At 49.3% G+C, this 23,344-nt stretch overlaps 1 protein-coding gene across 1 annotated transcript in view; it reads left to right on the forward strand.

Annotated features, from left to right (window-relative positions):
- Positions 1–19,067, forward strand: part of LOC142014078 (antigen WC1.1-like) — a 33,701-nt gene extending 14,634 nt beyond the window's left edge. The window contains exons 4-16 of the mRNA XM_074996135.1: positions 4,355–4,669; positions 7,660–7,977; positions 8,242–8,370; positions 9,953–10,267; positions 10,778–10,840; positions 10,923–11,237; positions 11,649–11,684; positions 12,051–12,192; positions 14,173–14,261; positions 15,637–15,720; positions 16,349–16,438; positions 17,559–17,702; positions 18,919–19,067. Coding sequence (XP_074852236.1) covers positions 4,355–4,669; positions 7,660–7,977; positions 8,242–8,370; positions 9,953–10,267; positions 10,778–10,840; positions 10,923–11,237; positions 11,649–11,684; positions 12,051–12,192; positions 14,173–14,261; positions 15,637–15,720; positions 16,349–16,438; positions 17,559–17,702; positions 18,919–19,067 — 2,189 coding nt within the window. The remainder of the gene's footprint in view (positions 1–4,354; positions 4,670–7,659; positions 7,978–8,241; positions 8,371–9,952; positions 10,268–10,777; positions 10,841–10,922; positions 11,238–11,648; positions 11,685–12,050; positions 12,193–14,172; positions 14,262–15,636; positions 15,721–16,348; positions 16,439–17,558; positions 17,703–18,918) is intronic.
- The last annotated feature ends 4,277 nt before the right edge of the window (positions 19,068–23,344 follow it).

Raw genomic sequence — 23,344 nt, forward strand, 5'->3', positions numbered from 1 at the left:
GACCTGAGAGGAACAGAGCTGTCCCTTCCTGGAGGGCATTCAGTGACTGAGCTGAATAGGCCATTTTCCTCCTTCCCACTCTGCCCCCAGTGGGGATTCCTTCCTGTGGCATCAGATTTGGGCTGATGGGTACTTAGCTCTTTATCCCACCCCACCTGCCGGGCTTGTCCTCTAAGTACTTTCTTGGAGGACAAATCAGGGTGCTCTGTCCCAGGGAAACCAACTTCCCCTTTTGCCTGAAGGCTCCGTAAGGTGGAAGGGACCTGAACTGAATTCAGCAGGAGAGAGAACCAGACTGGAGTGAATGACTGGAGTACACTGAGACAAGGGGCAAGTCTGTCACCGCTTGCAGGGCGTAAAGTCTGGGGCAACCCCACTTTTGAGTACCCTACACCTGGGACCCAGGTTAACCCCCACCACGCAAACCCTGCCCCACTCCATCATGTCCCTGCTCCACTATTGCCCCACCCCTGCTCCTGCTCTGCCCCCTGCTTCCCATCTCCTCCCCTGAGTAATGGAGCTGGGGGATCACTAGGGGCTGGCGAGGGGCAGCATCAGGGGTTTGCTCCCCGCAAGTCACGACGCTGGTGGGAGCTGCAGAGGTAGCTCAGTCGGTTCCACTTCCCCCCACCACGCTCTCCCAGTCCACTGGGCTCCACTTCTCCACACTAGGGCCTCACTTCCTGCTGCTGCAGTGAAGCCGAGGGCAAGGGGCTGGGAGAGGGCAGGAAAGGGCAGAGCAGAGCAGGCTGCTGGGACACTCTGGATCCCACCACTGCAGAGACTGCATGAGAGGGGTCAGAGGGCAGGGAAGGGCAGAGCAGAGCAGGCTAACAGAACAAATAAGTGGTCAGCAGAGCAAGCTGCAACCACACCAGGCTGCTCCCCCAGGTAATCCTCTGGGCCACACTGTGACTTAGCTACACTCCAGGATGGTTGAGGAGATGGGGGACTGGGGCTGCTTGGGACTCCCAACCAGTGGGAGGAACTGGAGGTGGGTGAGGAAAGACAGACCGAATCAGGAGCCAATGTACTGTGAGAATGTAAGAGCTACTGGAGAGAGAAACCAGAGCCACCCAGTCCTACTTCCTGTTCAGCCAATCACTCAGATAAAGAAGTTTGTGAACATTTGCAAAAGCTAATGCTGCCCACTGCTTGTTTCCAATGTCGCCTGAAAGTGGAAACAGACATACTCCTGGCACACTTGTGACTGGCATTGCAAGGTATGTACTTGACAGATATGCTAAATATTACAACTGTCCATTAACACAAGTCAATGCCTGCAATTAATACAGGACCGATTTAAGGGGATAAAAAATGAACGTGTTATTCATGTTATTTGCAGTTGTTAACTGTTAATTGACAGCCCTAGAAAAATGCAATTAGTGGCCTCCCGGTTTCAAGGCAGAAGTGGGAGAACCACAGTAGCCCCATGTCTGGGAACGGCGTGGGGTGCCAAACCCTGCCAGCACAACCAGCCACGGGAAACCCTGGCCAGGATGTGGGGGACACAAGCAGCCCTTGGGTGGGAGTTGTGTAGGGTGCCGAGCCCCACCAGCAGCCCCATCCCTTGGAACCTGGGTTCGGAGGTGGGGAAGTTCCAGAAGCCCTGTGACTAGGAGTCCTGCCAGCAGTCATGGGAACACCAGCTGGGTGCATCCCCAGAGCTGCGGGAACCCCAGCCATGGGCAGCCACGCAGCTGAGATGGCCACTGCAGAGACTCAAGTCATGGTGGGGAACTCTGCAGCCCCTTGATCAATTGTGCGAATAATGGTGATTCAGTTTTTTTAATCGTGCAGTCTAGCCCAACTAAACAAATAAAGAAAGAAGTGTGTGTACATGCCCAGGAGGTAACGCTGCCCACACTGGCTACATCTCCATTCCGGAGTTCTTTCCATAGATGTCCTTCCGGAAGATCTCTTCTGAAACAACTTTTTTCGAAGAGCGCGTCCACACACACAGAAGCTGATCAGAACAGTGATCTGCTCTTTCGAAAGAGAGCCACCTCACAGGCCCCGCTCTTTGGAAAGAATGAGCCAGGGATCAAAAGATCAGGGCCTGTGAAGTGTCTGCCCATGATTTCGTATGAAAGAAGCTTTTGAAAGACGGCACTCTTCCTCAACCAGGAGTGGAGGAACACTTTCCAAAGCAGCACCGTGTTCTTTCCATTGAATTTTGAAAGAAAACTTTTGTGTGTAGACGCCCCGCTGGATATTTTCAAAGCACTCACTGATGTAGACACGGACTTCTTGTTTACAGTGTCCCCAGATATTGAAAACAGTCAGTCTCATGCACGTTTCTGGCTGGCATTGCATGGTATTACCTGGTACTCATATGCCCTTTGTGCTTCAGCCACTGTTCCACTGAGTGAGTGACTGAAGAAGAAGTAGAAGAGAGGGTGAGGCAGGGTCTGCAGGGAAGGAGACTAAAAGTCTGTCTCCAGAAGCCGGGTGCAAGGGAGAAGGGGAGTCAGCCGAGATATTGAGGGAAATTCTGAGCTTCAGGTAAGACCTAGGCCTGCAGGCTGTCAGGTGCTTTATCCGTGCTCTTGGTGATTGCTCTGATCGTATGAATAAAAAAGTAACAAAAAACAAAACTGTCCTGAGTCTGCTGCAATTGCATATTTTCCTAAAGGACTTGGGTATTGAGTAAAGAATGTGCTCACACAGCTTGTGGTTGACATGCAGGTAAGGGGGGTTCACAAGCTCTCTGGAAGGCAGGATTAAAGTTCAAAATGACCTTGAGAAACAAAGACAGGTGCAAAGCCTTAGACAGGAAGGAAACATCAATTATAAATTAAAAAACCTGGCTCCGCAGCAGTAGAGCAGAAAATGGGGAGTTTCCAGAGGAGAGCAAAAAACAGAGTCAAAGTTGCCGGAAATGTTATCCATGAGGAAATATAGAACAAATTGGACATTTTTAGGCTCGAGAAGAAAAAGACTGAGGGGGAATCCGATAACAGTCTTCAAAGATGTGAAAGATTGTTTGCCAGTTGTTGTCCAGGGTAGGACTGGACATAACTGACTTACACTGAGGTCGTGGAATCTCCATCCCTCGAGGTTTTAAAGTCCCGGTTTGAGAAAGTCCTGGCTGCGATGATTTAGTTGGGGTTGATCCCACTTTAGGCTGGGGCTGGACTCAATGACCTCCTGAGGTCCCTTCCAGGCCTAGGATTCTATGATTCTATGATTTCACCAAGGGAGATTCAGATTCAATATTAGGAAAAGCTGTCTAACAATAGGGCTAATTAAATATTAGAATATTATAGTATTCTTGTGTAGGGAGGCTGTGTAATTCCCATCATTGGTGACTTTGCACAATAAATTAAACAAACATATAATCAGTAACAGAGAGTTAGCTGTGTAAGTCTCTATTCTAAAAAACATAAGAATAGATAATGTGTTCTGCCCCCAAAGTAGAAGTATTCATCATTCATTTCTTCCTTCTGTGTATTCTTATTCACAATTTTACCATCTCCATTTCTAATGTAGCTACACCATTGTTGGGGGGTGGGATCTGTTTCTTTGCACTTTACATACTTAAAATCTCGTTGCTCATAGCTCTGTCAGCCACGGGTTTTATACTGATGTCTTTAGCGCCTCTTACGAGTTTTCTTTAGTTTGGAACTCCTCACGTATACTGATTTTCTCTAGTGTCCTTTATTCCCATTCTTATATAATGCCATTTTAATTGTATTGCTGCCTTCCCTTGCCCACAGAACCAAAATGAGTTTTCGGACAAAGTTTTATGTGAGTCAGGCATCCCAGCTCCCAACGCCCCCTGGATAACTTTCAGCCTCTGTTGACTTTTTAGGACACATTAAGCCTCGGCTGGTCGGAGGGGAAGGTGCCTGCTCAGGACGTGTGGAGATAGAACATGGAAACACGTGGGTCACAGTCTGTGATGCACACTTTGATCTACATGCTGCAAACGTGATCTGTAATGAACTACAGTGTGGAGTCGCTGCATCTGTCCCAGGAGGCGCTCACTTTGGGGAAGGACAAGGGCAGGTCTGGACTGAAAGATTCCAGTGTGTGGGAAATGAGTCTCTCCTGGTTTCCTGTCCCAGGATCCCACCCGAGAATCAGACGTGCTCACATGCAAATGATGCTGGTGCCATATGCTCACGTAAGAATTCAGCACCTGTCTTTAAAATCCCAATTATATGTATACAAGTTGAAGGTGAAGCAATGTACTGATATCCCTGTGTAGGGAGCAGGGTGGGTTGGGCTGGATCAAAACCTCAAAGAGGCCAATTTAATGAAAAAAGGATCAAATGGCTCTAACTTTCCTTTCTTAAAATATTTCCCATAAAATAGCTCCAAGGTTCCGTCTCTTCTTCTCTCTCCCCAGGGTTCAAAGGCGTTCGGCTGGTGAACGGCAGCACAGAGTGCTCAGGGAGGGTGGAGCTCCAGGTGCTTGGTGACTGGGGAACCCTGTGTGACTCAGGCTGGGATCTAGCAGATGCCAACGTTCTCTGTCATCAGCTCGACTGCGGATTTGCTGTATCAGCCCCAGGAGGAGGGTATTTTGGGAAGGGAACAGGCTCTGTTTGGAAGGACACGTTTCATTGCAATGGAAATGAGCCTCATCTCTGGCAATGCCCTGTCACTGCCCTGGGGCCCTCTCAGTGCTCACACGACAATGATGCCAGTGTGGTTTGCTCAGGTAAGTGCAGGAGAAATGCAGGATTCATGACACCTGCCCCTAAGTGTGTGGCACAGTCCCCAGAGCAGGGAACCCTGGGGCACAGCACAGGGAGAGGGAGCTAGATTCTAAATCATGTGTAATAATTCGTGTATTGCATGTGCAATAATGGAAAAAGTGTTAAAATCAAAGTAAAGTAAAGAGCATTTTCAGAAAAGAGTATCTGTGACAAGGGAAAGTTTGGCTTGACCTGTAAAAACAGAGATTTGTAGAGTTGGAAGAGACCTTAGGAGGTCACCAAGACAACCTCCCTGCTAAAAGCAGGACCAATCCTCACTAAATCATCCCAGTCAGGGCTTTGTCAAGCTGGGACTTAAAATCCTCTAGGAATAGAAATCCCACCACCTCCCTCGGTAACACATTCCAGAACATATGAAGTCGAATGAAGTAGGTTTTTTTGTAATACCCAATCTAGATCTCCCCCACTGCAACTTGAGATCACTGCTTCTCCTTCTCTCTTTTGTCCTCATAACACCCCAGATGACAGCAGATAGTGATTATGCCCATTTCAAAATCACCTTAGACACTTAGAAACCCAAGAAGAATGTTTCTAAAGTGCCCAAGTGACTTAGGGACTTGAGTCCCATTTACTTCAATAGCATAAGAGATAAGGAGCCCTCCTTCAGGCTGAGTCATTTCTGAAAATGGCACTTGGGCATCTCCATCATTTAACTCTTTTGAAAATTTTACGCAGACACATTAAAACCAAAGTTCCAAACTTGTAACTTCTTTGGGGTGATCTGGCACCTGCCTGAAACCCTCAGGGCCAGATTTTTCAGAAGGCTCAACAGTCCTCATTTATTTTATTTGTTCAAGGGACTGTCCAGCCATTACTAACCCCTCTCAAAACTCCAGGGAAGTAGGTGGGTAGCAATTATTATTAGGTCCATTTTACACATAGTGAAAGAGAGAGAGAAAAGTAAAGTGAGATGCCTAAGTTCCCCACAGCCCTCGAGGCCCAGCACTTCCAGTGATTCATCAGCACAGCTGGGATAAAACTTACTGTTTTGACTGGCAGTCCTGCGCTCATCCACCCATCACGCAGGGTGACGACAAATTCTCTCAACATTCACATCTTGTCTTCACTCTAGCGAGAGCTGGGAGCATTCAGTGCCTCTGCAAATCACACCCCATGAAGTCTAGTTTAAGACACCACATATAGATACGATATACGGTGATCACCAATGAATTCTGCAGCCGAGGCAGGGTTGGAGTCGAGTGCTAACGACTGGAGGGTGGTCACCTCTCCCAACAATATCGTCCTGGTGCTTTCTTCTTCCCTGCTGGTCTCTTGTGACTTTCCAGTTTCTGAAGTGAGTGAGGCAGAGCCACCTTTGCCCCATATTCCTCTCCAAGGACAGAGACACCATAAAGCTGCTTGGTTGGCTCGTACGGGGGGTTCCTTACACTGACACCTACTGCAGAAGCCCTGGATTTGTACCTTGCCTAACAGAGTACACGTTGCATCCAGAGCTCTCTCCCACACATCCGCTGTCACTGGGGCCATTACACGCCATGACTAAGCCAACAGGGCCCTGCCCAGCACTCTCAGCAGAGGTGTATTCTGCCCTTCAGAGCTGAGAGGTTTGTCCCTGCAGGCTACTCACCTCACAGCTCTCATGCTTCTCTCTGACACTGAGACCTGTTTCCGAAACTGAATTCCCTGATTCTCGTCCGAACTACCCAGCTAGGACCTGAGTTCTAGGGGGGAATTTCACAGCGCATGGGGGGGGCTGATTTCTCCCTACAGTTGTTGCAAAGCGAATTCCTTATCAGGAACAGCTCCTGGCCCTGTCCATCAGCCATGAGGGCTCCTGCCCTCCCTGAGGGGCTGTGGTAGCCAGTTTTACCCATGAGCCATGTTGGGAAGCCCCAAAGCTGCTCTCTACCATCACACTCCACGTGCAACATGAAGCATTTCCCAGCTCCTGGTTGCCTTGAAGTCAATGGAGGTTTTACCATTGCCCTCCGAGGGGCCAGGATTTCACTCCTGGGCTCCAAATGATATTTGGGTACCATGACCGAAGAGCTGTTTGGAACCAATGCACACACACTGCACCCCCCAGATGTCACACCAGTGCCTGCTGGACCAGACGCAGCCAGCTGGGTGTATCCGGCACTAACCTTCTGCTTGTCTTTTACCATGTCAGTCTCTCCTGGCTCCACCCACATCAGAACTCAGTCAGTAATTCTTACATTGCCTCCTTGTGTGGGACTCATTGACACACGCACATACTGAGGCACACGTCCCAAGGGAGTCACAATAGCCCCCTGCACAGGATGTCCCCTTCCGCGCTCCATACACGCTGCATTCATCCGCTGGAACCACATTGGGCTCAGAGATGACACCACACTTCAGGGAACTTCTCCAGTCAAAACCACCATTGCCAGGATCTAACACTCGGCTCTCCTGTGCACGACCCAGGTGATCTGAGACATTGGCCAAGCAAGGGGCAAATACCCGAGGGAATTAAGTGAAGTTACTTTCCACAACCTGTTCTCGACTGCCATGAGCCCTGCTCCTTCATTGGCCAAACTCCCTCGTCACTAACTTGCTGAAATCATTCCCAAGCCACCTACTAGGTGCCTGTGCAGGCACCATCCACTGACTGCCAGGCATTTAAACCTGGATACGTTACTACAAACCTCAGCAGCCCTTCCACCAGCACACACAGCACTCTGCAGGGGCGGCCTCGCTCACTCGTGTACAGCGCCTGCTAGGAAGTTGCTCCCCCATGCTCAGTGTGTTACAATCCTTACAGAACCTTCCACGTCTAGCCCCAAAAGGAAAGTATCTTCTGAGAGAGGCTGTTCCCTTTAACACTGTGACACTCTCTGATCCCTGGGGAGATCTTCTTAGTGAGAAACAGTTCAAAATTTAATCAGAACTCTGTCTGGTCTCCAGTGTACAACAGTGTCACTCAGTGTATTTCCCTCTCTCCGGAGCCCAGGTCGCTTAGAGTCGCTCAGGCTGCGGAACGGAGAGAGCCGGTGCGACGGCAGAGTGGAGATTTCCCTCGGTGGCGTGTGGAGCCGAGTGCTGGATGAGCAGTGGGACATGAACGATGCCAGTGTGGTGTGCAGGGTGCTCCAGTGCGGAGTCGCTGAGAAAGCTTATAACCCCCTGAAGTCTGAGCGGGGAACAGGCCCTGTGGGGCTGAGAAGGGTCCAGTGTGTCGGGAATGAGACTCATCTGACTCTCTGCAACAACTCAGTGTCTGAGACAGCCCAGGCAGGAATTGCTGAGGACGTCAGTGTCGTTTGCTCGGGTGAGTCATTTCCAAAGCTCAGAAACTTTGTCTGTTCCTAGGACAGTCCACATTGACAGCTGGGCTCTATCCCTGCAGGGAGCAGGCAGATCAGACTGGTGAATGGAGCGGGTCGCTGCGCCGGGAGAGTGGAGATTTACTACAATGGAACCTGGGGGACAGTCTGTGATGATTCCTGGGACCTGTCAGACTCCAATGTGGTTTGCAAACAGCTGGGATGTGGACACGCCATCAATGCCACTGGCTCTGCTCATTATGGACGAGGTTCTGGGCAGATCTGGCTGGACGATGTGAACTGCACTGGGAACGAATCTGAGCTCTGGGAGTGTCCTTCCAGGGGCTGGGGCCAGCACAACTGCAGACACAAAGAGGATGCAGGAGTTCTCTGCTCAGGTCTGGTCTGTGATTGCTCTGCCATGAGCCTGGTTAGCAGGCACTGCAGTGGACAGGGGAGGAGATCGCTGAAAATGATATTCTCCCTGGCTGTGTCTGCCCCCCGTTCCCTTGTGCAACTATCTGCTTGGGTCACCATTAGAAAGTCCTCAGCTGCCTCCCAGAGGCAGTGATGAAATGGCAAGTTTACCCTAATGTTTAAAAGCTGCACTACGTCTACGCAGCCCCTCCCTTTCAGGGGTATGCAAATGAGTGAGGTCCAAAATGCAAAATAGGTGCTGATTTAAATATCACACACCTTATTTGCATATTCTCTCATGATATGACTTCAAGAAGAGCCATTTCCAAAAGCCAGAGCAGCCTCATGGATGGGGTTCCTTCAAAAGGAAACAAATTAGAAAGAAGCGTGTTTTCGGAAGGGGGGTTTCCTTTCAAAGGAGCCCCGTCCACAAGGATATTTTGGTTTCCAGAAATGGCTCTTCCAAAAGCCACATCACGCGGGAATATTCACATGAGACATGAGATGTTTAAAGCAGGTCCTCATTTACGTTTTTGATCTCGCTCATTTGCATGCCCCTTCTGAAAGGGAGGGGCTGTGTAGACGCAGCTCTGGTATGTGAAGGAGCCTCTGTTACAGAGAGCAGACTGCAGAGGACTGTGGGTACCAGCGGGGAAATAACATGAGCTTTTAGTGCCAGAGTGTTGTGTTTGGCAAATCAAGGTGAAATGGGCTAATGTGAGCCGGGGATATGTAGACAGGTGTGTAGTGAGTAGGACTGGGAACTGAACATTACTGTTGTGTGTGGCACTGGTGAGACAGGAACTGGAATACTGTGCCCAGGTGGGATGCCACAGAAATTGGAGAGGGAGCAGAGAAGAGTTACAAAAGTGAACAGGGAGCTTGAAGAAAAGCCCTGTGGTAAGAGATTTAAGATACTGAAACGGTTCAGCTTCATGAGAACATCAAGAGACAACTTGATTATGGTGCATAAATACCTTCACGGAGAGAAAATAGCACTTACGAAAGGGCCTCGATCTTACACCACAGACAGTCTTTATTAACTAGAAAATGAAAGGGTTATTTTCAGGAAGAAGCCAGTAAAGACACACACAGAAATCAGTTCCCATTTAAATCCTGAAAGCGACAGAGTTGTGTGATTTGCCAATTCTAGTGTCCTTCATAACTGACACAGGTAGCCCCTTGGGATCTCTGGCTTCACTTTGGTTCAGTTCACTCGGCCAAAGAGAGAAAAACTCTCCACATCTCCTGTTTTAGTTTCCCCTTTCCAGCCTTCAGCATGAAGGGAGGAGCCCTGCAGCAGGTGCTGCTCGAGGAGAGCAATAAAGCAGTAACCAGTCCTGCTCTGGTCGCCAGCCAGGAGACTGTCACTTCTCAGTTGAGGACTTCAGCCTTGGCCAGAGCTGGCATCTGGCCTGTGACTATCACAATCCTTTAGGCCTTAAGCTAACAAAATGAGTGTTTAGTGGCTGGTAGCTGGCCCCTTCCAGACCTCACCCTTCACACCTCAGGTCATGACAGAATAAGATGGTTTAATTCCCTTTTTTGCGCATTCCTTTCCAGAGTTCACAGATCTGCGGCTGGTGAGCGGCAGTGACTGTGCCGGGCGGCTGGAGGTTTTCTACAATGGGACGTGGGGCAGCGTTTGCTCCAATCAGATGTCTACAGTCACCGCAGTAATTGTCTGCAAACAGCTGCACTGCGGGGATGGAGGGTACATTGCTGGAGACTCTACATATGGAGAAGGTTCTGGTCCAACGTGGCTGGACCGTGTTCAATGCAGTGAGCAGCACAGCTCCCTCTGGCAGTGCCCGTCTGAGCCATGGAATGCAGAGTCCTGTGATGACAGAAGAGAAGAGACACATATTACTTGCACTGGTAATTCTGAAACTCTGCACATGTGTGTGCGCACAGACATGCATGTGAGCTGTTTAATTAAGGGAAGGGTTAGGATGGAACTTTTCTTGTTGGTCGTATCTCAGCAGAGACAGATTTAAAATCTCTGCACAAGAATATGTCTGATTAACAACAAACCTGGAAGTTACTAAATTAGTTAGAAGAGAGACGAGTTTACTCAGTGTGATAAGGGAGCCTGAGATGCAAGAAAAACCTCTCCACAGACAACATTGATAGGCAGCTTGGGATGAACAAACTGAGATGGGCCCAGACTGTGCCATGTAGGTCTTGTCTAGAGTTCCCCACAGATCTGTGTGTGTCTCCTGCTGTGTCCAAGGAACAGATGAATTGCAAACTAATGGGGTATTCAATGACCTAGAGTTCCCGTTTCAGGTTATACAGTGCTGAAAATAGGCATATGAATTGCAGATAAATTCTTCACCAGCCTCACACACACAACTCAGTCCACTCACCTCAGCATTCTCTCTGTAGGCAATAAAGCAAAACCAACTCTGACCCCAGTTCCTGAATGCCCAAACTCTACAAGCTGCACAGGTACCTTGTCTTCTGTCTCCCCTTTGGTCCCTGAGGGCTTTCCCAGCTGTCCCACTAACAAATGAGGTTTCTGCATTTCCAGACCAGGAGAAGCTGCGCCTCGTGGGAGGAGAGGACAGGTGCTCGGGCAGAGTGGAGGTTTGGTACCGTGGTTCCTGGGGTAGAATTTGTGATGACTCCTGGGACATGGCGGATGCTAACGTTGTGTGTAAACAACTGGACTGTGGCGCTGCTGTGTCTGCTCTGGGCGAGGCTGCATTCGGTGAGGGGACTGGTCCCATCTGGGTGGAGACGCTGCATTGCAGAGGGACGGAGTCATCTCTGTGGGACTGTCCTGCCAGGCCCTGGGGTGAGAGCAACTGTTACCATAAGGGGGATGCAGCTGTGAATTGCTCAGGTGAGTGACAGGAGATGATTTAAGTCCATCCTGTGATGTCCAGGAAGAAGCTCCCCATACCAGCCCCTTTGGTCATGGTCCAGGCCCTCCCAATCCCAAGGTGCAGGAGCATTGTAGATGTGGCGGGTGGGAGTTTTCTGAGCTCAGAGCAGCTCAGATATCAGTCCATGTAACCCCTGCATCCATGACAGGCTCCTGTGTGATGGTTTGTTACCAGTGTCCTCATCGCTGCCCAGAGCACATGGGATTTGCGTCCGAAATCCTTATCGTACAGGCCCTGTGCTGCTAAGAGGGAGCTTGTGCAGGTGACACAGGGAGACTCCCAGGAACTCAGAAGAGATGTTCCCCCATTAACAACCACATCCCTGTCCCCAATGCCAGGCTCCAACTCTCCCCCTTTTCCCTTCACAGGTGTGACACCGAAGACAGATTCTCCGAATACTCCAGGTAACACCTGCCCCTCCTCCCATCAAGGCTACATTTCCCTGGGCTGGGTCCCAGAGAAGGAGCTCTGAGCTGCAGCCTGAAGGCAGGAGCTCCTTTCCATGGCCTGTCACATCTAGGGGACAATGACACCCTGGTGGGAGCTACAGGCCAGGCTGAGCAGGACGAGGCCTGGCTCCTGGTTTCAGCTGACAGTGCCAGGCCCACGATTTAAACAGCAGCCTGTGAGCTGCCACCCAGGCACACAGATGTCCCAGCCCATTACGCTGCCACCCTGGGCTGTGCCATGAGTGACTGGGGAGCTCCCTGTCACCTCCCCTGGACTCTCACAGACCCATCTCTCCCTGTCACATGTTTGTTTCCATCCAGCTCCCCTGCGCCGCCTTTCATCCGACAGTGGGAGAGTCACGGTGCTCGTGGTGGTCTGCATTATCCTGGGGGCCCTGCTCTGCCTGGTCCTAATCCTGCTGGGGGTGCAGGTGCGAAGTGCCAGGGCCCAGCGCAGAGGTGAGTCCTAATGGGTGTCACTGTGTGAAAAGCCTCTGCAACAGCAGGGGCCTGCAGGGTGCCAAAGGGAGGGGTGTAACCAGGCTGGGTGGGTGGCTGAGGGTCCCCGTTAACTCCTCTCTCATTTATTATTATGTTGACTGAATGTGCTACTAGCTAGGGAGAGTCACAGTCTCAGGGCTCCTCTGGCGGAGAGGGGAGGTCTTAAGGCTTCAGCCAATTAGGGGTTCCTTTGGCTGATGGAGAGCTGTCTCTGGGCACTGCCATGGGGCATTGGGGAAGCAGAACAGGAGGAGCTGGGACTTGCCTCCCCAGAGGGAGGCTCCACCAACCTGTCCTGTCCATTTGCTAGGTCGCTATGGAGATCCTGAGTCTGTTTAAAAGCAGCCTTTTATCTCAGAAATCTTTCTGTCTCTTGATCTCCAGTAAAGCCATTCTGAACCAGTCTGTGTGACCACCTGGAAGGCTCTTTCCTTTCTGGAACTATTTACAATCTCAGTGATTCACCTTAATCCCCCCATTCCCACCACCTGTGTTTTTCCTTCATGAAGGAGCTGTGGTAACTCTCCAATGGGCATTAGAACAGAATCGTACATAAGCCAGTCACCGATTTCATACCGTGGTTCCCAAAGGTCCTGCATGGGGTTGCAATTTCTGTTCCACATCGTGGTGCTTAGTGTCACGGAGTCATTAGGCAGTGGAACCCTGAGAAACTGGAAATATTGTCGGGGAAAAAGGAAATTAAAACAGAGCCGTGGGAAACGGTTGTGAAGAGGGAGATGCAGTAGAAAGGACACTGTGCGGGAGGAACAATGTGGGAAAGCAGGACTGCTCTGTATTATGCTCATGGGTGGCACTTGTGGAGGATTTTTCATCTGTAGTACCCTGTACCAATATGAGCTCTCAGCTCCTTGGAAAGAAAGCGGGGCAGGGGGTTGCCATCCACATGCATGGTCCGTTAGCAACTTTCCAGCCAGCTACTTGCAAGGAGGAAGGAATCTGGGGAAGCCCTCACATTCTGAGCTTTGTTTTCACCCTTCTCTAATGCATCCAGCTTTAGCAAGAGCCTCACACTTGACATTGGATGGGCTGGGCCTGCTGTCTGAGCGGGACAGAGAAACCTCCATCTAAGGTGTCCGGCTGGTGTGTCTTCTCATGAGCTCAGGGTCAAACCAATTGCCAGACTGAAGGTCAGGAAAGAATTTTCAGCCAGGTCAAAATGGCAAAAAGGGACCTTGGGGGATTTTCATTTTCCTCTGAAGCCTGGAGCACAGATCCCCTGCCAGGATTACCTAGACATCACTCAGCTTTTCAGTTCCCTACCATTGCAGGGGCCTTGACCATTGGTGGTACCTCACTCCCTCCTGCTCTCTGCTTGTGGAACACAATAGCTGATTCCCCTGACGTGATTCAGTCTAAATGGATCTTTGGGCTCAACCATGAGGTGTCCGGGTGAAGTGTCGCAGGCTGAGTTATACAAGAGGTCAGACAGACTGTTCTGATGGTCCCCACTGGCCTTAAAGTCTGTGAAAAGAAGAGTTATTATTTTGCGGATGGGTGGAAACATGAGCATGGGGGGAAGAATGGTTTAAGTTGCTTCAAAGTGGAGTAACCAGAAATAATGGGATGAAATTAAAAAGCAGACAGTTAAGATAAATGTGAGGAAGTTGCCTGACACCAAACTAGTCTAAGGAGCCATCATCAATGGTAAGTTGTGCAAAGGGACATTGTCTCTGTCACTAGCCCATTTAAGTCCAGCCTGGACAAAGCAGTGAGACTGTGTGGTAGGTATCAGAGACGTAGCCCTGTTGGTCTGTATCTTTGAGAACAACAAGAAGTCCTGTGGCACCTTACAGACTCACAGAGAGTAGGTGGGGTTCAGGCTTGGACCAGGCCCAACAGGAGAGGGCTGGATGAGCTAATGATGTTTCCAAACACTGGTTTCTCTGACCCTGTGCTAACCCTGCCCTTGGTTTGCAGACAGCAAAAGACCCTTGGATCCATTCTCTGAGGCCGTGTACGAGGAGATTGATTATAACCTCATGAGAGAGAAGCAAATGTTCAGTCGCTCAGGTATGTCTGTCTCACCCTTGACAGGGAGCAGCTATCTAACACCCTTCATCCTGAGGCCCTGACACAGAGCTACATCAGTGCAGCTTCAGCCCTGTGAGCTTCTCATTAGAGCTGAGCACAAGAATGTATAACAAAATATTTTGGTTAAAAATGCAGATTTGGAAGCACCAAAAAATACACAAATTCATATCAGTTACACCCACTTATTCCAAACACATTCATTCATTTAATTTCAATCTTTTCTAAACAAAACATGTTTTTGGAGTTTACTTTAACTTCTCTATTATAAATTCCCTTAATCTATAAACCTACTTTTTTAAAAAAATTACAAATGTCCAAAAGAACACAAAAGGTATCTTCAGCATCAAACTCTTTCGTTTTGCATTTGCCAAAAACTTTCAAAAAAGCTCAAGGCAAAGCATTTGTATCTATGCATTTGTTTATTTATTTTTACAATGGCCGTGGAAACAAACCAGCTGTTTTTTGCCATGCTCTACTTGTGGCAGCTGGGTCTGTAGTGAGACCAGCAGTTACTCAGGTAGACTTTGTGAGATTTGCTGTCTTTCCGCCATACTCTGTGTGAGTCCCAGCTCTCCAGACACATCATGTCACATCTGCCCGTGCTGCAGCCTGGGAATGTTTCCAGTGAGAGGGTCAGGAAAGTGACTGTCTCTGGCGTCAGGCGAGCCTATACTTTGAAAATTGCTTTGGAACATTGGGGCCGAGGCTATTCTGTGCCCCCTCCTGTCTCAGACACTGGTCTCCTAGGTGGTCTCCTTCTTGCCCCCAGAGCAGAGGGATCAGCCCAGGAGAGCCTTGTGGCTTAGAGTCACGACTCTGTTACCCTTTGCGCCATTTTATCTCAGTGTCAGACAGGAACATCCTGCCCAAGGCCTCAGCTGTAGCAGGACTTTGGGAACACACGCAGCATCCCTCAGAACCCCTCTCAAGATGGTTAGAGTGACTCACAGACTTTGTTCTTGGGTTATGCTGGAAACACCCCAAAGAGCTGATCAACTGATTCATGGGGGAGGCAGGTATTTAGCCTTTGGAGGTAAGAGTCCCGTCTGTGGCCGAGGAGACCAACCGCTGTGCACTTCCCTGGACCAGTGGCCAGAGACATTCCCTTCACTCACCACAGCATCTTGCAAGACAAAATGTAACATAACGTCAGTCACACTTATGACAGTAACATCCAGATTTCTCCTGGGTGTGTGTGTTGCCCCTCACTGCTCAGAGTCACAGAGATTCAGCATCTTCTCTGGGAGGAGGACCAGACTGAAGCCAGAAATCCTGTTCCAGGCCCCTGGTGTGTTCCCCGCCCCTCCGTTCAGCTGCTCTCACTGTGATGAATTTCTGGCTCTTGTCTCTGCAGTCTCCTATTCAGATGAGTCAGTGAGGAAGCTGCAGTACTACACCGGGGACAGTGAGGGGGAAAACGATCCTGGATCAGAGCAAGGTAACGGGGAAGGAGCAGACTCAGGCCAGAGACCCAAATCTGGGGAGAGAACAGAACTTCTGTGACACTTTCTGCAGCTGCAGCCACTTCCCCTCCCATGGTTCACATTTCATACAGTCGGGTCCAATCCTGTGGAACAGGGTTTCTGACAGAGCCTCAGAATGGAGCACGTGAGCTCTCCTGAGCACAGATCCTTGGGATCTCCCCAGGTGAGGAGCTGGGGCACTGTCTGAGTAAACTGTGTCTGAGTCCAGTGGGGCTCAACTCACACTGCTCAGAGAGAGGAGATAATGTGTGACAGGACAATTCAAACCTGTCTGCAGGGTTCTGCTGGATTGGCACAGGCCGGCTCCGGCCTGGCAGCGCCCATGTTCCAGCCTCTTATCTCAGCACAAGGCCAGACCCTGCTCCCACTGCAACACACAAATGAACCACTGTTGTACTAGGTCGGGACTCTGAGCCCTTGGATATTTCTGAGACTCCTGTTTTACTGCAGTTCTCTGACTTGTGCCCTTCTCACCATGGGCACCTGCAACTCACCCTCCCACATGCTGTGACAAACAGCTCTGGCTCTAAGGGCCACCTGCACTGCCAGTGCCTGGGCTGAGGGTGGTGTTTGCTGTTCCAGACGGAGCTTCCCTTGAGGGGTCCCAGTTGGATTATGACAATGCGGAAGAGCCTTCCTGGGATGACGTGCCCCAGACTCCAAGTGGCCCAGGTAAGCAGTGAACCCATCTCCTGGAAACAACATTAATCTATCAAAAAAGTAAATGTGATCCCCAGCAGTGACAACAAGGGCTTGGTGAGGAAAACCCCAATGTTCACCCATCAGTGTCTGCTACTGGTGTTTGCTGGGGGTGCTGACCAGGGGCATTAATGAGAAGAACCTTGTGCAGGCCCAGGGGTTGGGAAGTGTGTAATGTCCTAGGCATGACAGAGGTCTATTGCAGGGACAGAAGGAGCATTTTTCTCACAAGCTGTCCACGCTGTACTTTTCACTGCTGAGAGCACAAAGATTACTCATTATTTGTACGGTGGGGCACGTAGCATCAGAGACCTCCGCAGTACAGCAGTGTTCCCTGACAGCCATTCCTGGCACCAGGCTATTGCTTCTTCTATACATCAGTGTTGAACATGTCATAAGTAGCATGTAGGTGGAACAAAGAGATTTTACACTGCAGCGGCCCTGTCCTGCCCTCGTTAGCTGGCTCAGCTCCCAGCAGTGGCAGCATGATGGAGACAGATGGCAGTTCATGGGGTAAACTTTATCAGAACAACACACTGACAAGGCATTTTAAAACTAATGTCAAGTTCAGAAAACTGGGACGATTCTCTGGGCAATTCCAAGTCATATCTACCCGTAATGATTGTAGCGGAACTCCCTGAGGGGCAGGCACTCTGTCCTCATCTCTTTCTCGATTAATTGGACAAAACAGCCTTTGATGAAGTGAATGCTCTGTCCCTTTCTCTGCTGTGATGGTCCAGAGACGGTCCCCTCCTGGGAGATGCACAAAGCAGTGGTTTGCTTTTTTTGTTGTGTTTTTATTTTTTTAAACATTTGTATGAAGTTTCAGAAAATACAAGTGGGCGCGTGAGAAGATTCGTAAGCTCGTCAGCGAGCTCTGGGATCCCCTCAACCAGTTATTGAAATGTATCAAATCAATGTAACATGTGAACTCCTCCCTTCTGAGGGTTCCAGCAGAGAGCTCCTCGCCCTGCCTGGGTGTGGAAGTGCTGACAGACCACAGGGACCGGGGAGGCTGGTGCATGTGCCGCTTGTAGTTTATTTCTATCTTTGTTGTGAATATTCCCTTAATTACTTTACATCTTCCCACCAGATGCCCCTGCCCTGCCTGGAGATGCCCTAGGGGATGGGTATGATGATGCCAGAGAAGTGTCTGTCCCTGAAGATGACTCTGGTTTGGGGCGGAATGGTGAGGAAGGCAGTGGGAGGAGTGACAGGAACAGAGATTCACAGACAGGTGAGTTTGCACTACAGTGTCTCTGCAGAACAGGGTGGCTTGGGAATGCCCGGGCCATACCAATGATTGCGGGGTAGGGGGTGGGGAAACCACTCTTCCTCTCTGTTCTCTTCATTCCCTGAAAGCAGAGGCTTCTGCGCTGCGGTGGTGAGAGGAAAAGTCGGGCTCCGCTGTGTGGTACTTCGTAGTCAAACAAGTGAGCTGCCTAGAACCCCTCACAACCTCGGCTCACACCCTTTTGTGGCTGCCGTACCCTGGGAATACTGGATTTCCACCACTTTACTGAACATGTATCTCTTGGGCAGAATCCTACAAACCAAAATCCTGTTACCTTTTCACAAGTGCTAAGGAGCCTATAGCCTGTCTTGTAAGAGTCAGGCTTTGCATGTTGTCCTTGGCCAAAATCTCTCCTCCCCTTCCTTTGGGGCCATGAGCAGAGGCACCACCAGACACCCCAGAGGTGCAGAGTGAGGAAATGTGCACCACTTAGTACTTGAGAAGCAGAATGTGTTTATGCTCATGTTAATGCAGAATGAAAGTTATAATGTTCTTCACTGTACACCACTTGCTCGCATGTGCTTGGGCTTTGTACGTGAAGTGACGGGTACTTTACTAGATCTGGAAACCAAAGGTTTTAGTTTCCAAACTATGTATGAAGAGAACGGATTAGAACTTGTCACAGATGCTCCAGGAGACCGAAGAGGGGACAATTCCTAACTGGCACTGGAGAGCAAAGGTTCTCAACTTGGGGTAAACAGAGTATATTCTGGGGAGTGGAGGGGGGTATGAGAAGCCAGCACAGAGGCTCCTGTCCAGGTGCCCAGCTTGGCAGGTGGTACCATCAGGAGCAGCAGTGCAGAAGTAAGGATGGCACGGTTTGGTATTGCCACCTTTACTTCTCAGCTGCTGGCTGTGGTGCTGCCTTCCACGCTGAGTGTCTGGGAGTGATATGTTATACTTACACGGCTCTTTTGGACTCAGTGTCTTACTGTTTGTGATACTTAGTGAAAGTTCCATGTTGATTTTTTAAATAAGTTGACTTATACACTTGCCTCTCAGTGTGTGTGTGTGTGTGTGTGAATAATACTACAGATACAAAGAAAGGGGCCACAATCAAATAAGTTTGAGAGCCACTGCTGTGAAGTGCACTCCCCCTGGTTCTGCAGCTGCACGTAGCCATAGAATGGATTGTACGTCTCCCCCTTGCTATTTTCAGGTTGGAATCTGCACTCACTAAAGCATGAAGTTGCGTCTGGGACAGAGATGGAAACCCCGTTCCTGCCTCCTACTGATACAAGTTATGATGATGTGGAACTGGGTGACGCCGGGGGAATCCATGTCGGAAAAATTAATTGGACAAACTAGCTGTTGATGAAGTAAATGCTTTTTCTCTTTCTCTGCTGTGATGGTCCAGAGACAGTCCCTTCCTGGCAGATGCACAAAGCAGCTGTTTGCTTTGTTTAGTTTTTTAAAGAATTTTTATGGAGTTTCAGGAAATACAAGTGGGAGTGGGAAAAGATTCATAAGCTTTCTTTGTACAATTTTCCGTTATTTGGATGGGGTGGGGGGAAAATTTCCTGCTTTCTATGTCTATAATGTCTTTAGCTTCAATTTCTGCCTTTTTCACATTAAATTTTTTCTGAAAGTCTTCCCCCCGAGTGGACATTTTTCTTGCCAGATGAATTGTGCAGCTTTCAGGGCACATCATGAGGAAAGGCTGAGAATAAACAAATCAAGAGACAAGACAGAGCCATCTCTTGGCATGGCCAGCTTTTGATTGCTAGGTGGGCTTACACATCAGGCATATGGCAAAGGTGAGAACCCAGGAAGAGGATATTCTGAGATGACCAACACAGTTGTTCCTAAATCTAATTCAGATTTGAGACCTGCATTGAATCCAAGGAGGTAAATGGGAAATTCTCCCTGCGTTATTCACACCTGAGATTAAACCAACCATGAAAAGATTTCAGATTAGCAATAAATGTAAAAGATGAATATTTCTTCTGGAGCAATATATGATTTTTATAGAGAATACTTACAAGAGGACAGTTAATTAGAACCTGGATTTCCACTGAACTAATAAGACTCTGGCAAGTAACAAGTCACTGAGTTGTTACTAAAAAACACAGTAAATTGATCGTGTTTCAACCATAACATGTGAATTTCCATGACAATCTATATTGTTTAAAATGAATGCTTAGCTGAGGACTGACCAGGGATGAACTCTCAGTGAAGTCTATACCAGAACACATGCACGGTACATCACTATTTCCCAGACATGTCTGTCTTTCCTTTAAAACAAACCAACAGTCACGCAGCATTTTAAAGAACTAACCAAATAATTTATTAGGTGATGAGCTTTCGTGAGGCAGACCTATTTCCTCAGATGTGAGGAAGCTGATCACTTAATAACTTATTTTGTTCGTCTTTAAAGTGCTACATGACTGCCAGTTTGTTTTGTTAGAATACAGACTAACACAGCAACCCCTTTGTTACTTGTCTTTCCTGCATCACAATTCCCACATTCAGTTAGGTCCCTTCATCCCTGGAAGGAAGGAATACACATAGAATGTTGAGAGAAGGCACTTCCAATCAAAACAGCCTAGAGTCATGTAAAGAGGCAGAAATATAACTATTTACATTAACAATGTTACTTCTACAGAAACTATCATGACGTGTAATAGGGAATATTCAGCCTTGTAGTCTGAGGAAGGGAGTCTGTGGGGCTGTGCTCCCCTGTTCCAAAGGCTGTGTCCTCATGACAGATTTGGGGGGGAAAGGAACTGACCACAAAGAGAGGAAGTCATCCCAGTGTGGGTGCTTGTGCTTCGGTAGGGAACCTACATTGCTGACACTGCCTGAGACCTGACAGCAGAGTCTTACAGAGGGAGCAGGTGAAGGTTCCCTCTTCTTTCATGTTGAAAGAGTCCTGGACACTCTTTCTGGGTTTGACCCGTCCATGCAGGGAGGTCACGTCACTCACAGGCAGGAGGAGGAGAACTCTCTCCAAAGGGGAACATCTGTCCATGTTTCACCCCCATTTTTTCTTTAAATTCATATGGCCCTTCCTCCTGCAGATTTCATGATGATCTGCCCTCATCTTCACAGGTTTGGGTATTTCAGTGCTTCACTGTGTCACAGGGTGTAGGGGTCACCAGGCCCTGCACCCCATCCACAACCTGATGTGACTCTCATTCAGCAGGTAGAACAGGAGGTTTATTAGTCGACAGGGAGAAAGCTTAGGATGTACTTGTCAGCACAGAAACTAGGAGCAGTTTGCACAATCCATCTTCACAAGAGGGGGCCCAGAGGTGGGGCCTAAGCTGGAGCCCTGGCCCTCCTTTTCTCCCTCTTCATTCAGCCCGGTTCAAATGCAAACAGCCAGGTCCCTCCTCCATCCTCCTTTTGTCCCGTTACCCTGGCAAAACGTGTCAACTGGTTGCTTAGCTTATGAAGGGCATGCAGGGTCACTGAGTACATGTGAGTAGTCATCACACCCAAACTCCCATCACCAGCTATGCATTGATGTTGTACCTAGGGAAGCTGAGGCACCCCATGGAGTTAACACCAGCCAGTACGAAACACATGCAACATAATAAGGGACATCAAATTTTCACAAGCCACATTGTGTTACACACTGTGAGAGCAGCTGAGCTAAAGAATGATCACCTGAGCTCTTTCCCTGCTGTTGGTAAACAAACAAGTTGTCACACCACATATATTGCTTCAATTACACTTACAACTTCCCCATTTGTTCCAGCTCTCCAACTTTCTGGGAATGTCAATACCCTAAAAAACATTTTACAAACTACTGGCAGGGACCAGCACATTTTAAGCAGGTTTTGTTCTCTCTACTAGAGATCAGCTACAAGTATCAAACTTATGTCTCTGATATCTGTGTTAAGGCCCACAACAATGACACCACAGGATCTGGCACTGGAAATATTTGGCTGTTGATTGTTCTGCATTTACAAATAAACTTTAAATAGGCTGCTGTGGGGCTGGAATTCCCATCCCCTGCCAGAGGCCGGCCATGCATTCCGTGACCCCATGGTTGGGTCCAATATGGTGTGGCTCAATGGTCTGGGTCTTTGCCCCTGAGTACTGACTCCCTGGACAACCTGGCTGGGTAGCCAGCATCAGTAGGCAGTCCATTCTCTCAGGACAGTGGAGCCTAAGTCCATGACAATGCTCTTCTCCCAAAGGGCTGTGGGGCCTAGCAGCCAGAGTCAACAATGCAGGGTGCAGGGTCCAACACCCTGGAAGGCAGTAGCAGTGGTGCTGGGGGGCCCAAATCCAGCCTGTCTACCAGGTCCCCAACCCAGGGCCCTGCCAGTGGTGGGGTTGCCCATCACCAGCTTGGCGGGGATCTCAGCTGCTGTAGTGAGGCTGCCTTTGCCCACAAATTTCCCCTGGGTTACATCTTAGCTGACTCCCTACCTCTGCACTTTCCATGTCGCCCCTCTCGGCAGTGTTAATACTGGGTTTGGCCTTCCATGTGGGAGAGCTGGCTGTTTGCTCCCAGGTCCTTCTCAGGGTTGGGTCCATAGTTCCCTTTAACGTGCATAGCTGGGCGGCCATGCATGAGAGGATGAAACCTCTTACGTGTAGCCACATAGACACGACTCCACTAATTTGGTGTCTCCTGAACCCTGCAGACAGAATGTGCAAAGAGAGGCGGTGTTGGAAATGGGATAGAGAAACTTACTTTAGGGCACCCTGGGACTCCCAGCCCCAGCCAGGGAGAGAGAGGACTTTCCCCGCAGCCATCTGCAGCGTACCTGCTGGTCTAAGGCAGCAACGAGAGAGGAGGGGAGGGTATATCTCTCGGTCTCTCCCAGCTCTGGCGGTGCAGGGAACATTGCCCCTGCACTGTGAAAGTGACTGGCAGCTGAGCTGGGTTAGAACTGCTGGCTTCTGGATTCCACAGGTGCACTCCTGTAGCCTGAGCAGCGCCTACCAACTATCATTCAGGCTCCAGTTGCTGCAGCTGGGAGAGGGCTGGGAAAGGAAACCTAATCCCTGGAGGCCAAAGGTGGCTGAGCTGAGTCTTCCTTCTTTTGGAGCTAATCCTGCCCAGCGGCCATGTCCCTGTCTCTTGCATGATGCTATTTCTCTAGCAAGCTAGCCACAACATTCAGAAAATATTTAGTGTTCAAGCCAAACAGCCACATGTGGCTAGTGGCTAGCAGCAAGCTGGCCACCGCAGCTCTATTCTTTACTGCCTGGCTTGTCTTCACCCTGTACCCAGACAGACAGGGCTTGCTGCCCATGAGTGAAGGCTCAAACAAGAGCCCTGGGCCTAAACTCTGATTCAAATCCATCATACAAACTTGACAGAGCTCAATCAAAACAGCCAGTGCCAAGTCCTGCAGTGCACAGATCCACACTTTGGTTCTTCCCGTCACAGAAATAAAGAGTAGTTTATATGGAGACCTTGAGTCAGCTGTCACATACACAGGTGTGTGAATGAGAAGTAACTCCAGTTCAGTCACTGAGTTACTCCAGTGTGGAAGGAGTGTACTTAGATCAGTATGGGGCCTGTATGGACATGGGTGTTTGGTATAGGCTCACCTGCAGCACTGAGGTATGCGCAGGGTGAGTATTTTATTTCATTAGTTGTTTTTGGTTTGATTTTGAAA

The sequence above is a fragment of the Carettochelys insculpta genome, chromosome 1 (genome assembly GCF_033958435.1).
Source record: "Carettochelys insculpta isolate YL-2023 chromosome 1, ASM3395843v1, whole genome shotgun sequence".
In the NCBI taxonomy this organism is placed as follows: Eukaryota; Metazoa; Chordata; order Testudines; family Carettochelyidae; genus Carettochelys; species Carettochelys insculpta.